We start from the raw sequence: 18,398 nt of genomic DNA, 5'->3' as shown, positions 1-18,398 counted from the left end.
CAGGAAAGCATCTCTGGCAGCTGATGTGTCCAGGCTTGGGTACAGTTCCTCACCCAACCACAAATACATTCCGCGAAGGGCCGTGCTCTATGTTCCTGGAAATGATGAAAAGAAAATTAAGAAGATTCCCTCTCTGAATGTGGATTGTGCAGTACTCGACTGTGAGGATGGTGTGGCTGTGAACAAAAAGGTAATGGCATGATTTTTCCTTATGATGGAAAAAAGAAATGAATTGAAATTTGGTGCTCTCCTGGTAGCACTGCTCACTATTTGGAAAGAGTCTACTGTACTCACCTTTTTCTGATTATCGATGTATTCTTGACCAGCCCTTGTGTGGGTTCTGAATGTGTATGTTCCTTTTCTCCAAGAGACAGGAAGAATCCAGCCAAGATATATTTAAAATCATGGCCTTCAGTATATGTGACTATGTGTGTGTATAGATAAAGAGATACACACTTAACAAAAAAGAGAGAGAGATAGACACTCAATCCATTTTGGCTGTGATATTTGCTGGTTTGGGTAAATGACTCAATCCTAGAATTGTGGTGTAAATTTTTCAGACCAGTAAGATGGAATTAGGAATTTATCTCTTTTTTTTACTGCCAGGTATATTGTGTAGTGGCCTTATCTCTTCTGGGACAAGTGCCAATAAAAGAAAAGATAGATGTCAATGGATGAGTCACCATTTTCCCTCCTTAATTAAAGAGAAACTACACGCAGAACCTTAAGGTTACAGCTTTTGGCTGATTTTCTCATGGCCTGATCAGAGAAATGAGTTGCAGAAAATACCCAATTTGTAAATAGGTACAAAAGGTTCTTACTGGCTGATAGCATAGTGGGTGCTCATTTTGATTTGCCTAACTTGTTTTTCTAGGTTTTTATAATGAACAAAGATTTGTTCAATAATTGGGTGAAATACATAAATTATTTTAACAATAACTGATGTTTGCATGGAACTTTCAAAATTAAACACATGCTTTCCCTCAACCTTCATCTATCCAGTCCCTAGACAATGAGGTTGGCCTGGGAATGGATTGTGGGGCTGGTGGCACAGAAGGAGCTGGCCATCTGGATTTATATCTATTTGGATAGTTTCTTTTCCTAGGTGACCTGAAATAGCGTGGTTGTCCTATTCTTGATTAATTGCTTTCCTTAGAGATTCTAGCAAACAAATATTTGGCTTATTTTTTTAAGTTAATTTACAGCATCTTTCTAATGGTCAAAGCAAGGCTTTACAAGTGTTTGGGAAAGGATTAGAATAAACATGTGGAATTTAAAGCGTCTACTCAATATCTTTGGCATGCACCAAGGAAAATGCAATTAATCTTCTTTCTCGCAGAGATTAAGGTAAATAGGGCTTTTCTTGAAGGACATAATATGATTCCAATATGCTCCCTTCCAAAACTCATGTAGTGCACTCTAAGATTAGATACTAAATTGTAATTCTAGTCCTGTGTGACCCAGGGCAATTCACTTTACTTCTTTGCCTCAATTTTTTATCTGTACTGTGGGATGACAAAATCTTCTTTTGTCAGGGATAGGGATTATTACAAGGAATAAGCTTGATAAAATGCCTGGGAGTAGTTTGATTTCCTATAGGAAATAGATTAGATAAGTCCTGTGGTAATCATGATTAGAGGGGAATTTACTTTAGCTTGTAGCACAGTGAGCCATTAGGTGCCCTGATAAACTTCTAACTATATTTCTTCACAAACCTTGAGGCTATCTTCCTATTCCCACCTGAGGATGTTTCCTGCTACCCAGATGAGTTCGAAATATGGTTCATTACTACCTCATATTTCCTGTTTATCTGTGTTCTGAAGCCCATCCTTATACCCGGAGCCACTACTGAGGAGGAACCTAAGGAGGGGCAGGGGAGAGAAAAGTTTATGATGGGCAAGTTGTGCCCACCATCTTGGCATCTATGTCCAGACAGTCAGAGCACTGCAGTTCTCTCTCTCTTTTTCTAAATTAATTTCTTTATTTATTTTTATTTATTTATTTATCTGGCTGCGTCAGGTCGTAGTTGTGGTACACGGGATCTTTCATTGCAATGCGTGGGCTCCTCTCTAGTTGTGGTGCGCGAGCTCTGTAGTTTGCGGCACGCGAGCTCAATAGTTGTGGCGCATGGGCTTAGTTGCCCCACGGCATGTGGGATCTTAGTTCCCCGACCAGGGGTCGAACCGGCGTCCCCTGCATTGCAAGACGGATTCTTAACCACTGCGTTAATTGCCAGACACACTGTTTTACATATGCTGAACTTGGAGTCAACCAAATTTCCCTTTCTTGTCCACAGAGAGTTCTGGCAAGCCAGGCTAGTACTTATAAAACACTTTTTTCCCTAATTTTTTCTCATATATTTCATTTCATAGCCCTAGCCTGTCAATGTCTTTTTGGATTTTGATTTAATCATCCAACATTTATACCATCTGAGAATTTGACCAGCACAACAGAAAAATTTAACAAGTTTCTGATAGAAATGTTGAAGAGGTTGGAGCCAAGTGCTGTGCAAGCATGCCACTAGAAACTTCTGTTCGAGTTCATTTAACAAACATTTATATAATGGTGACTAAATGCCAGGCACTGTTCTAAGGGCTTTAATTTGTATAACAACCAAGTAAGTAGTACCCCTTCTACAGATAAGGAAACAAGCATGGAGAGGTCAAGTTCATGAAGCAGTTCTGTGAATATGGTTATTCAGTCACCTAACTCTCCTAAAATCCAGTCTTTTCATAAGAATAGTATAAGAGATTTTATTTAATGCCATTTCAAAATGAAGACACCTTCCTGATTTACATGGCCTAGCAATACCTTCTCTCTCCACATACTCCACCTTGCCAGAAAAATGAGGTTAGTTAGATGAGACTTGATCTTGAAGAACCCTAGTCAGTACTACCTAGTTGTTACCACCTTTGCTTTGAAGTGCTGGAGAGACGAAAATGGTAATAGCTACCATCTACCGAGAGTTTTCTGTGTTAAGAGGTGCTATAATAAATGCTTTAACTATTTCATTTACTCCTTATAGCAAAGTTTTGTCCAGGGTCCAGGGTCATTAAATGGCAGATTTGAACCTCTTAGAATTTTTGCCAGGAATCAGCCTCAAGTTTACCTGCTGGCATATTCCATACATAACTCACCTATTCCTCCTTTCTCAGAAAGTTAGTGCCTTGGCTTCTCTTTATCTTTTGTCACCTTTGTATACTCTGTAGTTTCTCAAAGATTACGGACAGGAGTGCTGGGTTCACATTTGCAGATTCTTTCAGTGTCTTGGGATTTTAATGCATTTAAACCTAGGGACTTCAATTCATTTGAAATGTCCAGATAAGTCTGAAACTTCTCACATAGCTCATATTATTTTTCCTTTCTTGAAGTCACCTCTTAATCATATTTTTGTTTGAATATTATTCCTCTTGATGGAGGAGATAGAATAGAGACCATTTTCAGTGAGTTTATTTCTTACCATGTTAAAACTGTCATTTCAAATGATCTAGTTATGGTTTTGCTAAACTGAACTATTATTGCCTAATTCAACTTTCTTGGCATTATTAAAACTTAGTCACTTCATTTTAGATATTTCATTTCTTTTTTAGTAATTGACTAATTCCATATTTCATTTGACTGACTTTGTGGAGTATGGGCTTGTAATGAAAACAAGAGGAGCTTCCACAGAGCAGTTTATAAGTATATAACACCTTCCAGCAGGCTCTAATCCTGTTTTGTTAATCCAATTTGTGTTTAAGCAGCTCCTTCATGTCAAGGATGGCGCTACCAGCTCACCTTTCCAAACATGGATGATGAAAAGACCATCTCCATTACCCTCCTATCATCTCCTTTTCATTGTTAAATGCATGAGGAGATACAGGGCTGTCTAAGCCACGACTTGCTGGGACACAGTGAAAATAAGCCAAGTAATGCACAGATTTCTGGTGAAATCTCCATGACACGGGATGAGGCCAAGAAGGTAGGAGTAAAATAGATAGAGGCAGGGTTCCAGAGCTGCTATTTTAGTTGAGTATTTAAATTTATTTAATATTTAAGTTTAAATATGTAAATTTTTAAATACTCAATATTTAACTAAATATTGAGAACCTACTCAACCAGGCACCATGGCAAGCAGGAGGAGAACAAAGATGGGCTGCATGGTCCCCAACATAGGAGTCAAAGGGTAGTGGAGAGACAGGCAAAAAAAATAAATTATAATCTAACAGGATAGGTCTATAAGAATGCATACTTTTTATTATCATTTGGTTCTACGTGTTTTGTTTTGTTTTGTTTTGTTTTGCTGTACGCGGGCCTCTCACTGTTGTGGCCTCTCCCGTTGCGGAGCGCAGGCTCAGCGGCCATGGCTCACGGGCCCAGCCACTCCGCGGCATGTGGGATCTTCCCGGACCGGGGCATGAACGCATGTGCCCTGCATCGGCAGGTGGACTATCAACCACTGCGCCACCAGGGAAGTCCTCTAAGTGTATATGAGGTTTTTAATTTATTCTTTTGTTGCTGACCTCAAGCTTGGTTGCATGATGGTTAGAGAATGTGATCTGAATGATGCTGATTTTTGGAAACTTACTGAGTTCTGCTTTATGGCCTATTACATGAGCCATTTTTGTAAATGTTTCATGTATACTTAATAAGAATGTATATTGTCTGTTTACTAGATGCAGAGTTCTATGTATTTTCTGTTAGACCAAGCTTGTTAATTATATTGTTCCAATATCTAAATCTTTAATGATTTTCATCTGCTTGATATATTAATAATTAAGAGGCTAGTTGAAAGTTACCCTCCAATGGAGAATTTGCCAATTTCTCCTTGTAGTTCTGTCAATTTTTGCTGCTGATAGTTTGAGCCTATGTTATTAGGTGTATACAAATTTAAAATTATTATATCCTTCTCCTATATTGAATTATCTATTATTATGCACTGACCCTCTTCATCCCCTGTAATGCTTTTTTCTTTATTTTTTAATTATTTTTAACAACACTGCTTTGTTTTGATTATATTTCAGTATTTTTTTAAAATAAATTTATTTATTTTATTTATTTATTTTTAGCTGCATTGGGTCTTCGTTGCTGTGCGCGGGCTTTCTCTAGTTGCGGAGAGTGAGGGCTACTCCTTGTTGCAGTGTGTGGGCTTCTCATTGTAGTGGCTTCTCTTGTTGTGGAGCACGGACTCTAGGCATGCGGGCTTCAGTAGTTGTGACACGTGGGCTCAGTAGTTGTGGCGCAGGGGCTTAGTTGCTCCACGGCATGTGGGATCTTCCTGGACCAGGGCTCGAACCCGTGTCCCCTGCATTGGCGGGCGGATTCTTTACCACTGCGCCACCAGGGAAGCCCGCTTTTTTCTGTAAAGTTTATGTGATCTGATAAGAACACACCAGGTTTCTTTCTTTTTTTTTGGCTGCGTTGGGTCTTTGTTGCTGCGTGTGGGCTTTCTCTAGTTGCGGCGAGCGGGGGCTACTCTTGGTTGCAGTGTGTGGCCTTCTCATTGTGGTGGCTTCTCTTGTTGCAGAGCGCGGGCTCTAGACACGTGGCCTTCAGTAGTTGTGGCACGTGGGGTCAGTCATTGTGTCTCACAGGCTCTAGAGCGCAGGCTTAGTAGTTGTGGCACATGGGCTTAGTTGCTCCACAGCATGTGGGATCTTCCTGTACTAGTGATCGAACCCGTGTCCCCAGCATTGGCAGGCAGATTATTAATCACTGCTCCACCAGGGAAGTCCCCACCAGCTTTCTTTTGATCAGTATTTGCCCAGTATATTGTTTTCAGCCTTTTGTTTCAACTTTTCCATATCTTTATGATTTAAGTATGTCTCCTATTGTTTTAAAAGTTTTATATTCATGTAGACAATCTGTGTCTTTTAACTGGAACATTAAGCCACTTCTAATATAGTTACTAATAAATTTAGATTTAAATATGCCATTATATTTGACCTGTTTTTCTCACCTGTTCTATGTTTCTCTTCTTTTTTTGGGGGGCCACACCACGCAGCTTATGTGATCTTAGTTGCACGACCAGGAATTGAACCCAGGCCCATGGCAGTGAAAGTGCAGAGTCCTAACCACTGGACTGCCAGGGAATTCCCTCTTTTTCTAATTTTTTTTGCCTTTTAAAGATTATTTGACTTTTTTGATTTATTTCCTTAGTCCATTTTTTCCTCTCTTAGTTTAGAAGTTATGGCTATGTTTCTAATTTTTATCGGTTACTCCTGAAATTTTACCAGATATACTTAACAAAGCCTAAAATTAACCTGTGTCTTCTTCCTGGACAAAACAGGAATTTTAGAAAGCTTTAAATTCAATCATCTTCCTCACCAATTTATATTATTTTTAACGAATATTTCAGTTATCTCTTTTTAATCCCATGAATTTTACATTGTTACTATATCATTATTTTATATGTACAGTTGTTAATTTAGATTAAGCTACATATTTTACCACTTTCTCTGATCATTATTCCTTCTTGTATCTCAGACCTTCTTTCTAGGGTTATCTTTCTTTCTCCTGATGTTCACCCTTCAGAATTTCTCTATAGCGAAGGTTTGTTGATAGTAAACTCTCATAGTTTTTGTTTATTTGAAATGTCTTCATTGTTTGCCTGGGTAGACAAATTTAGATCAACAGATATTTGCTCTCAGAACTTTGAAGATATTATTCCATTGCCTTCTGGTTACTATTAGTGCTATTGAGAACTCCATTGTCAAATTTAAAAACTAGGTTATTTGTCTTTTCTTCTTTGGCTGTGCTGAAGATCTTTTGTCTTTCGTGTACTGAAGTTTTGCTAAAATATTGAGTAGTTATTGATGTATGTCTCCTTACCTCCTTTTCCCCCTTCTTTCCTTTTGCTTGGTGTAAGTGGTTTTTTTGTATATTTGTGTACTTATGTCTTTTATCAGTTCTATAAAATTTCTACTATTAGCACTTCAGATATCACTTCTAGTCCATCATTTCTGTTCTTTCCTTCAGAGATGCCAAGTAGACATATTAGGAAATGTTTGTTTTATCCTCCTTGTCTCTTACTATCTTTTCATGTTTTCTATCTCCTTGTCTCTCTCTGCCACATTCTGGGTGAGTTCTTCATATCTAATCAACACTTTTCTAATTGTCCCATCAGTTTTGTCTAATTTATTTAACCCATCCTCTGAGTTTTCAATTTTAATGATTATATTTTTCATATCTAGAACTTTCATTTGATTCTTTTTCATATCTGTTTGGTACATTCTGAATCTGATAATTTCAGTATTTTTGCATCTAAATTGCTTTTTGTTGTTCAGTGACTCATACTCATGGTATGAACCCATATTGATTGGAATTATTTCTTGGGAATCCCAAGGGCCTAGAGTAGGAAGATTTTCCTCTAAAGAGAGTTTGTATTTGCTTTTGTTGGGAGTCAGGGATATTATTAATCTGGAGTCTTTGTTTATTCTCCTCAGCTTTGCAGTGATCTCAGGCTAGTATCCTGATAACAGGTCTGATATAGGTATTTGGTTCCTAGCTTTCTTATTTTTCTGACTCCTCATAAATCAGAGTTCATTTTTTGTTGTTGTTGTTTTACATTGGTCCTTATGTTCTTATGAGCCCAGCAATGCATTTAAAAGTACTTTTGTTGAAATGTATCCATTTTATAGCTGTCGGCCCTTCAGAGAATGTAGTCTGCCATATTGCCAAAAGTAAAGTACCCATCCTTTAAAATTTTTAAATTATAAACTTAAAAAAATTAGTGTAAAATTTATTTTTACATATAAAGAGTCAAATCGTTGTGAAATAAAGCAGCCCCTAATCATTATTCCATTCCCTTCTCCAGAGATAATCCCTTTTATCTCTTCTAGCTTATTCTTATGGCATTTATTCCCATATCTCTAAATAATACACTTTTTGAATTATTTTCTCAACTCCAGGCATGATACTGACTCCCTGCTATGGGAGTTATCTTTCCCTCCTGCTACCACCCTGTCCCCATTACATGTGAACCTTTCCCATCCTTCGCTTTTCCCAATACAATTATATGTAACTTTGATGAGATTGGTATTCAGTGTAAAAAGTATTAGAGTTGAGTCACATAGTAATAAACGGATCACCTTTCCTTTTTTTTTTTTTTTGGCCGTGCAGTGTGGCATGTGGGATCTTAGTTGCCCAACCAGGGATCAAGCCTGCGCCCCCTGCTTTGGAAGCTCAGAGTGTTAACCACTGGACCGCCAGGGAAGTCTCCACCTTTCCTTTTCTGCCAACCTGTTGTTTTCCCTGGAGTTCATAATTATCTGTTTTTTCCCCTGGCTTATTTTTCTATTCAGTTGTCGCTAATTCAACACCCACATCTTCACTAATTGTCTAAATCTCCTCTTAATATGTTTAGAAGCATCTGATATTTTATTAGTTTCATCTTCTTGGAGAAATCTCTCCTTGACTCTTCTGATCCCCTCAAGTCTGAACTACTTGTCCTTCAGGCCTGCAGCACAATTGGAATCCTGAACTCTCCCTTCCCAGCACCCTGGGAATTCCCTTTGCCTGTCTGTTGGGTTGGATATCCTGTTTTCTGGATTCTGTGACTCTTTATATCTGGGTATGTTTCCCTGTTTGGGTGGGGACACCCTCTAATAGTTCCTGAGAGAAGGTTCCCCTCTAAAGGACAGAAGCAACTTATACATAGTCTGATTTTTTCCTAATTTGGTTTGTAAAGAGCAGGAGTATATTCGGAATTTAAGATCATGAGTGTCTTACATTGATTCTTCCGGAAGCCAAAGGAGGAACTCTGAATTGTGATTCGAGGAAGGCTTTTCTAAGGGAACTTAACCTAGTAAAATCTGGGATGTCACTCACGGGCAACTTGACTTGAGACCAGCAACACGGTTCAGTGGAAAGGGTAGAGGGCTTGACAACAGATGGCTCATTTAAATTTCCCAATTTTAACACTCTCTACCCAGGGAACTTGAGTCCTGTAATCTCATGAGCCTCTGTTTCTTTATCTGTCCCATGAGATTGATGATAATGAAACCTACACTACCCACCACCAGGCCAGCTGTGAGGCTCAAATAGAAAAGCATTTTGTAAACTTGCAAGTGCTATAGAAATAATTGCTTTAAAAAAAGAAAAAAAGGAGGTGTCATTTTAAAAAAAATAAAGCTTAGAAAATTTAGGAGAATGGATATTTAGCATGTTCCTTGGATGTCTCTTTCAAGTAGAGGAACATAACTTGATGGTCAAGAGCATAGACTGTGGAGCCAGACTGTCGGACTCTGGTGTCTGGATTCTGGCATCATCTTGTCCTAACCCCGTGACCTTGGACAAATTACCCCACCTCTCTGTGCCTCAGTTTCGTCTTCTGTAAAATAAAGGTAATAATGGTAACAATAATATCTACCACAACAGAATTATATTAAATGGGTATTTGTAAAGTGATTAGAGCAGTGCCTGGCACATAACAAGTGTTGTATGAATATTTCATAAATACCTAAATAGCAATTGTCTTAGCTGTACCCCTGGCCAAGAGTCTGATCCATCAGCTCAAGTCACTGATGATTGCTTAGAATGCCAGGGTTTACTGGTATTGATTCGTACTTTAGATTCCTGACTCTCAGGGTAATATGCTGGCACAGATAGGTTTTTGCTCTAAATGTCATGGAGTTTGCAAGTTTTGCTATTTTTTTAACCTTCTCCCTCAACTATGGTAGACAAAGAAAAGACTCTAGAGACAGCAAAATACCACTTTTTCTTTCAAGCTCCCTCAAAGGTTTCTTAACACTCGGGGGCTAGAAACAGCTATCTTAGAAAGATCTTACTTATTTTTTTCCTCAGGAAAACAAAGAGAAAATAATCTTTCTTAAGCAGCTAAGCAATAGGTTTTTACTTTGTATTTCCGTGCTGGGTACTTGACAGAAAGGGAGTAAGAAAAGGATGGAGGAAGGTGGCCAACACTGTGAAGGCATTCCCCTGCAACAGCTCAGAGCAAAGAAGCACTGGGCTGGGGTCTGGGTCCTGAGCAACCCCATGTACAATGCTGTTCTCATTTATGGTATACAGAGGGAGAAGGATGACCCGGGGCTGGGGCTGTGGTGTCTGAGGAGAGGTGCCCTCAGCAGTTGAGGGGAGCCCCTGGTCAGTGGGGGGTTGGAGCAGCAGCTACCTTCCCTACAACCTGCTCTGCATGCAGAGGACCTAGGGCTGCAGGACCTAGGCCATCTTGTTGAAGCTGCCCTCTATCATGAAAAGCAAGGTGAAGCTATTTGCCTTCTAAGCAGCAGTCGGTGCTTCAGAAACCCCACAGGATCACCCCCACTGGGCCATGTTCTTTGATTGCTCCAGCTCCCTCCACCCATCCTGGATACCAGGACATACGTAAGGACCAAAGGGTTGTGGTTGTGGAGAGACAGTTGGAAGCAACACCGCAGAGATGAGGGGAGTACGGCTTTGTACCCCACAATAAGCCCCTCTCTAAGTACTCTTCACAAACAGTAATTCATGCCAGGAACTCCTACAGTTACCTGTCAGACTCTACAGAACCTGGGAGTCATCGCATTTGCAAGTGTGAGTTGCTCTTTAAGAAACACGGAATATCAGTCAAGGTTGTTGGCTTATCATTAATCTTCAGTTAATGTAAATAGATTTCCTGACACTCATCATTTTAAACCGGTTAACTTTTTTTTTTTTAAACCAGTTAACTCTTGAGTTCCTCTGTAATGCCTTTTGTTTTGTTTTGTTTCTTTTTTCAGAGGTCACCAATTATCTTTTTTTTTTAAATTAATTTATTTATTTTTGGCTGTGTTGGGTCCTCATTTCTGTGCGAGGGCTTTCTCTAGTTGCGGTGAGCGGGGGCCACTCTTCATCGTGGTGCGCGGGCCTCTCACTATCGCGGCCTCTCTTGCTGCGGAGCACAGGCTCCAGACACGCAGGCTCAGCAGTTGTGGCTCACGGGCCCAGTTGCTTCACGGCATGTGGGATCCTCCCAGACCAGGGCTCGAACCCGTGTCCCCTGCATCGGCAGGCAGATTCTCAACCACTGCGCCACCAGGGAAGCCCCTGTAATGCCTTTAATTGCCACACAGATGTAAACCTTTTTTCTACCCTGAGCTTACGTATTCTCTCTAATTTGTGCTCTCTCATTTGGCTTCCTTTTGTGCACATATGTGCGCACACACACACACAAGTATGTAGATGCTAAACCACCACTTACACTTACCATAAACACACACAAATCCACTTGGTTAAATTTTTTTTATCTTTTTTTTTTAATTAATTAATTTATTTATTGGCTGCGTTGAATCTTCGTTGCTGCGCGTGGGCTTTCTCTAGTTGTGGTGCACGGCCTTCTCTTGTTGCACAGTGTGGGCTCTAGGAGCGCGGGCTTCAGTAGTTGCAGCACGCTGGCCCAGTAGTTGTGGCGCATGGGCTTAGTTGTTCCACGGCATGTGGGATCTTCCCGGAGCAGGGCTCGAACCCGTGTCCCTTGCACTGGCAGGCGGATTCTTAACCACTGCACCACCAGGGAAGTTCCCACTTGGTTAACTTTTAAATACTCCTGTGCTGTCACTTTAGTTGAAATAAATTAGTAGAGTAGCGAGGAGGTGTATTCTCCCAACAGGCAGAAAGCTAACTGATGTGCAGTGAATGATTAAATGTATACAGGGTGTGGGGAACTAACTCCTCTTCAGTAGGGGAGTGAAATTAGGATGGGAAGGCTCCTCTCCCAGGGACCTTGCTTTTATTAAAAAAGACTTGAGAGCTTGGGAGATTCCTTCACTAGGAACTGGGGTGTCTGTGAGTCTTGCGGGAACAGTATGGAGAGCTGAACGGTGCTTAGGAACTCTGTAAATTCTTTTTGATCCTTAAAGCTTCTGATATAAAAACCTATCCAAGTTTTCATGAAAGCAGTAAAATGTTTTCAGTCTTTTATTAATCTTTTCATACCCTTAAATAGTCTTTCCCTTTTGTGGAGTAATTGGTAAAAAAACAACAACAAAAAACCCACCTCTTTCCCCCTCGTTTTATTCTTCATACGGGCATCTTCTTAGTGCAAGGATTCAAATATCTCTATTAGGGTCATAACTGCCAGCAATTTCCATTTAATAAGCTCAGCAAAATATCTTTACAAAGAGATGCAGGCTTCAAGTTGCCAGTAATATCTTTTCCAGCAATTTCTAGGAATCTAATTAAGACTGAGTATAATCTATAACATGATATACCTGACTATGGAAAGGCCAGGCCTAGGCAATGAAACAGATGGTTGAGGTCCAGCTCAAAATTAAGGGTGAAAGAAAGGAACTCAGCTTAAATGAACGGAAACTTTATAAAAGTGGAAACTGTAGCCATTTCCTCTGAAATAAACTAAGAAATAGCTTGGAGACTATAGTGAAAACCAGTAAACTTGCTTATTCCAACTTTGGTTACCAATTAAAATCTGTTCTTTTTAAACAGGGGACCAGAGGTGATTTTCACAAAATAAGCCCAAGAGGTTTCAGTTTGCTAAATCTCTGTGACTAAAGAACCAAGTACACATAGCCACCGCCAAAATAAAGGGGATGCAGCATGAAATCTTGCAGTGCAACATGCTTGATATCAAAGAATAGTGTTTTTTTCAAGTTTTCTTATTTAAGTGGCCACAGTTCATATCAAAGTATTAAATACCACCATGTTTTCAATAATAATTTAGTGGAGATATATATATATATTTTTTAAACACCTTTATTGGAATATAATTGCTTTACAATGTTGTGTTAGTTTCTACTGTATAATAAAGTGAATGCCCCTAGTGGGTATATTTTAAGGCAGAATTTAAAATTCTGATTTAGAGAGACAATTAGGAAATAATATCCCCACACATCTATGGATAATTAATCTTCAACAAAGGAGATAAGCATATACAATGGCGAAAAGATAGTCTCTTCAGCAAGTGGTATTGGAAAAGTTGGACAACCACATGTAAATCAATGAAGTTAGAACATACCCTCACACCATACACAAAAATAAGCTCAAAATGGCTTAAAGACTTAAATATAAGACATGACACCATAAAACTCTTAGAAGAGAATATAGGCAAAACATTCTCTGACGTAAATTGTACCAATGTTTTCTTAGGTCAGTATCCCAAGGCAATAGAAATAAAATCAAAAATAAACAAATGGGGCTTCCCTGGTGGCGCGGTGGTTAAGAGTCCGCCTGCCGATGCAGGGGACGCGGGTTCGTGCCCTGGTCCGGGAAGATCCCACATGCCACGGAGCGGCTGGGCCCGTGAGCCATGGCCGCTGAGGCTGCGCGTCCGGAGCCTGTGCTCCGCAACGGGAGAGGCCACAACAGTGAGAGACCCGCGTACCGGAAAAAAATAAATAAATAAAAATAAATTTAAAAATGGGACCTAATCAAACTTACAAGGTTCTGTACAGCCAAAGAAACCATAAACAAAACAGAAAGACAACCTATGGACCTGGAGCAAATATTTGCAAGTGATGCGACCAACAAGGGCTTAATTTCCGAAATACACAAGCAGCTCATACAACTCAATAACAAAAAAAAACAAACAACCCGATCAAAAAGTGGGCAGAAGACCTAAACAGACATTTCTTCAAAGAAGACATACAGATGGCCAATGGGCATATGGAAAGGTGCTCATCATCACTAATTATTAGAGAAATGCAAATCAAAACTACAGTGAGGTACCACCTCACACCTGTCAGAATGTCCATCATTAAAAAGTCTACAAATAATAAATGTTGGAGAGGGTGTGGAGAAAAGGAAACCCTCTTACACTGTTGGTAGGAATGTAAATTTGTGCAGCCAATATGGAAAAGAGTATAGAGGTTCCTCAAAAAACTAAAAATAGAGTTGCCATATGATCCAGCAATTCCACTCCTGGGCATATACCCAGACAAAACCCTTAATTCAAAAAGATACATGCGCCACTATGTTCATAGCAGCACTACTTAACAAAAGCCAAGACATGGAAACACCAGAATGTCCTTTGACAGATGAATGGATAAAGAATTGTGGTATATATATACAATGGAATATTACTCAGCCATAGAAAAGAGTGAAATAATGCCATTTGCAGCAACATGGATGGACCTAGAGATTATCATACTAAGCAAAGTAAGTCAGAAAGAGAAACAAATACTATATATCACTTATATGTAGAATCTAAAATACAACAGAAATGAATATATCTGCCAAACAGAAACAGACTCACAGACATAGAGAGCAGACTTGTGGTTGCCGAGGGGGAGGGAGGGAAGGATTGAGAGCTTGGGATTAGCAGATCCAAACTGGTATATATAGGATGGATAAACAACAAGGTCCTACTGTATAGCACAGGGAGCTATATTCAATATCCTGTGATAAACCAGAATGGAAAAGAATATGAAAACGAATATATATATGTATAACCAAGTCACTTTGCTGTGCAGCAGAAATTAACACAACATTGTAAATCAACTATATACTTCAATAAAAAATTTTTTTAAAGAAATAATGTTCTACTTTTGCCGTATATTTTCAAGTACATCAGAGCTTCTCAGGGTGGTGATAGTTTAATTCACATTCAGTACTTGCTCTGTAGGTTAGGAAAGATGGTGTTTTAAAGGGAAAAGAAAATGAAACTGTGGATTAGTCAGGGGCAAGTGCCAAGTCATGAATTAACCCAAGGCATAGCCTGCCTTCTACTAAAGGTATGGTGTCTGTTTCAGATATGTTTTTGCAATTTTTTCCCATTTGATGCAACTGCACTAGCCATTCACTGATCAAAAATTAACCTCCAGGGCTTCCCTGGTGGCTCAGTGGTTGAGAGTCCGCCTGCCGATGCAGGGGACACGGGTTCGTGCCCCGGTCCGGGAAGATCCCACATGCTGTGGAGCGGCTAGGCCCGTGAGCCATGGCCACTGAGCCTGCGCCTCCGGAGCCTGTGCTCCACAACGGGAAAGGCCACAACAGTGAGAGGCCCGCATACCGCAAAAAAAAATTAACCTCCAAAAGTTAACACTTGTGCTCTGAATTCCCAGCCAGATCTAGTCTAAGCAGCAGCATATTCTTGGGCAAAGTATTGATTAGCTCCAGATAATAAGACCAAAAAGACCTTCCTAGACACCGGTCAGAAGAGCAAAAACCAAAAGAGAAAGATGAGCCAAGGGGCTGGCCTCAGATAAACATGAGCTTCTGAAAGACTCAAGTTTTTCCAATACAGCATAGGAGAGTGAAGCTAGGGTTGAGCACCAGTAGGCTGTTCCACTAAGCCTTTTATCCACACCATCTAATCCCCCTTCCCTACTAGAAGGGGAAGGCTGATGGTCTGGCCCAACTGGTGCAGGTCTTCACAGCACAGGGGGTTTCAAGAGCTTCTCTTCCCTAGAGCTGTGGATGGATAGATGCATGGGAGAGGGCAGAGTAGACAGGGCCAATAAATGAAAAAACTATTCCAAGTAGTCTGTGAGAGCAAAGTGGGTTTGAAGTGGGTATGAAGTGCCCAAGTTTGCAGTCATAAGAAGGTTAGGGAGAACCAGATCAAGAACTCCCAGTGGTTAGGGCAGTCATGGCTCTTTGGACTAAGAGCCATGACTGGGTTTTTCCCGTATTTCCCCAGGAGACATACTGCATATATACATCTTCAACTTTGAGGGTCAGATGGGGGACAGGCATTATCACACCTCCTCCTGAGTGGTCTGGATGACAACAGCCTCCTTGAATTTTGGCCCGTTCCTGGGCGGAAGGCAGTTTCCCACAATCATTCTTTCCAGCTCTGCCCTTCCAAAGAGGACCAGGCCTCTTGGAGCTGACCGTGGTGCTGAAGATGGTCCAAGACCAATACTGGAGAACATTTAGTGAGTACATAGTACTTTCTGTGTATCAGCACTATTTCTAACTGCTTTGCCTGGAGTAACTTATTTCATGCTCTCAGAAACTCTGTGAAAGAGGTGCTATTATTATCCCCATTGGCTTACAAGGAAAATGGAATACAGAGAGGTTAACAAACTTGCCCAAGGGCACACAGCTAACAAGTAGGAAAGCCAGGCAGTTCATACCCTATGATGCACTTTTGCCACTACACTTGCTAATGAGACTTATTAACAGAGCCATACAGAACCTGCCAGATTTTCACTTGTCCATGTATTGCCTGAGCAGAATTGAGCCACAGTCCCCTACCTCGAGTTGCCAGGGTAGGTAGCTGTGGGTTGGTACCTTGGAGAGTCAGACACAGCAGTAAAGATTGCTTGGGTGCTCACCTACCCTGTTATAACAGTCATCACACCTTAATGTAATGACTTGTCCTGTGTCTGCTTCCCTGCTAGACTGTCAGCGTTGTGAAGAGGGTGCCATTTTATACCCTGCAGCTTACCATAGTGCCTGGTATATAGTAGGTGCTCAGCAAACATTTGATGAATAAGTGAGTTACATGTGGTCAATATAATGATAAACTATTATTCGCCCATGTATTATTTCAACATTAGTAGAAGCATTGTGTTGTGGAAATTATAGTCCCTTTGTATTTTGTATTTGTTATGCCCTATTTGGAAGCTATATGAAGCTTGGAGTGTATCTTAATTTCTTATAGTGCATCTATACAGACAAAATGAAACAAAGAACTAAGGTCATGATTTGGGCAATTCGAATGCCTAAACACATGCATGATTAAATTTTTATTGCATGTTAGATTGGGGATCTTGCACTATATTTTAGATTTGGCATCTTGTAGTATCTTAGGAAGGGAGCTCCACTGACATGAAAATAACTCTGAACATCTCTTTTAAAGGGTGTACAAGTATTCTGTGGTAACAGAGCTTGTAGTGGCAATTATAGCATTTTCCAATCAAATTTCCCATTTCATAGTCTGTGTGTTGTTTGATTTTAGTCAAGCCATGTTTTTGCTGTGTTGTATTAACATGTAGAAGACTTCCATATCTGCCATGTTAACTCCAGCCTGTGTGTTTCTAAACAACACTCCACAGCTGAGCCCTTGGAGGACCAGCCTATTTTGACAGCTCCCCTTAGTCTGTGTATCACCAAGCTCATTCTCTGCCAATATGTTTCACATGATTCTGGGGACATGTGTAGCACGCCTGTGCAACTTGCAAGCACCCATACATTATTACAATAATAATTGGGTTTTGATGCAACTGGAACTCAGTACTACCAAGCTGCCAGCATTTCCTTTTGGCTACCAGTACTAGGCAGGAAAATTATAGTCTAACTGTCTTCCTGTTTATTGATAAACAAAGTGGCCAGCCCAGCAATGGAGCCTGATTAGCAGTTTGCATCCTTTGTGAAAGGATAAACAGAACCCTACTGTTTTCTGTGTTTGACTGCCATTTGCATCTTTAAAGAGGTTAGGCTGCCCTGAGATTCATGTTCAACTTCCCAGTGCCTGGATAGTCTTTGATATGTTACATGTCAGCCTCCTTGTTTTCCTCTCCTTCATCTTGAAACAATATTTGCCCGCGCGTCTCTTTTCCCACCTGGCCTACCATAAGCTTCCCGATAGTCACCTGTCTGAAGAAGGAGGAGGTGGGTAGGGGCGGGAGAAGAAATATGTCTCTGTCTCACTGCACTTGAATTTTACATTCCCAGAAGGCCCTTTAATGCCGACTCTATTCCATTTGCAAAGAGAGGATGATACAGGATGAACAGCCAAAGACAAAAGGGAATTTGCTTACTATTCTATCTGGCCCACAGGATCATTTTGGGGCCCCCTCCCTTTCCCTTATCTTCACCCATCCTCCAGAAAATGCCTTCCCCCTTTGTTAAGTGAAATACAATATTAGCCTTCTACCTCGAGTTTGGTGTGGTGCTCTATTCTGAATTTATTCTAACCTAATTAGGTTCTTAAACTAAATGGTAAGAGACCAAGTAGTTGACTCCCCCCTATAATTATTTTCAAATGAAAGAAATGAAGATCATTTTAACTTGAATTTTCATGATGGAGAAGGAGGCATTAATACATGTAAACATCGATTAATCTGTTTAAATAAACTTTCCCCATAATCCTTACCGTATGTAAACAACATTTGTTGTGCCTTAGAGATATTGCATGATTGGACCCACGAGACTATGGTTATCCGGCTGAACAGTTTCCTTTTATAACTTCAAAAGCAATGTTACATATTTATTGGAGGTTGTAGGGTGTTAAGTGTAGTTAGACATAAATTGTACCTCAGCTATTTCGTTAATGCCAGTAGGGATTAAATTAGATTTTATAGTTGTTGTAGAAGTCTATTTGGTAGCTAACAAGTGGGATTTTTAAATCCTGGAAAACATAATCCTATTATAAAACAGGCAGCTGAATTAACATTACCCAGGAAGGTCCTCTTCATGGATTAGCATTTTTTGACAATAACAAAGAAAATCATCAAATGCTATGGGGATATTACATGCTTTTCTCAAAAGTCAGAACAGCGAATTGGGAAAAGGGAACAAGATAAATGACCAAACATGCT

The 18,398-nt window shown here is 40.1% G+C and overlaps 1 protein-coding gene across 9 annotated transcripts in view; it reads left to right on the top strand.

Moving 5' to 3' along the window:
* Positions 1–18,398, top strand: part of CLYBL (citramalyl-CoA lyase) — a 302,146-nt gene that overhangs the window by 167,977 nt on the left and 115,771 nt on the right. For all 9 annotated transcript variants that reach the window (XR_016388643.1, XR_002645023.2, XR_016388644.1 and 6 more), the window contains exon 2: positions 4–190. Coding sequence is in view for 6 of the 9 variants with exons in the window: in XM_022576847.3 (XP_022432555.1) it covers positions 4–190 (187 nt within the window). In the remaining 3 variants the exon portion in view is untranslated. The remainder of the gene's footprint in view (positions 1–3; positions 191–18,398) is intronic.

Source organism: Delphinapterus leucas, chromosome 18 (assembly GCF_059928025.1).
Source record: "Delphinapterus leucas isolate spDelLeu-1000000601 "Yukka" chromosome 18, BTC_Dleu_Yukka2, whole genome shotgun sequence".
Lineage (NCBI taxonomy): Eukaryota > Metazoa > Chordata > Mammalia > Artiodactyla > Monodontidae > Delphinapterus > Delphinapterus leucas.
Note: the sequence above shows the minus strand (reverse complement) of the source record. Positions and strands in the feature narration are given on the sequence as shown.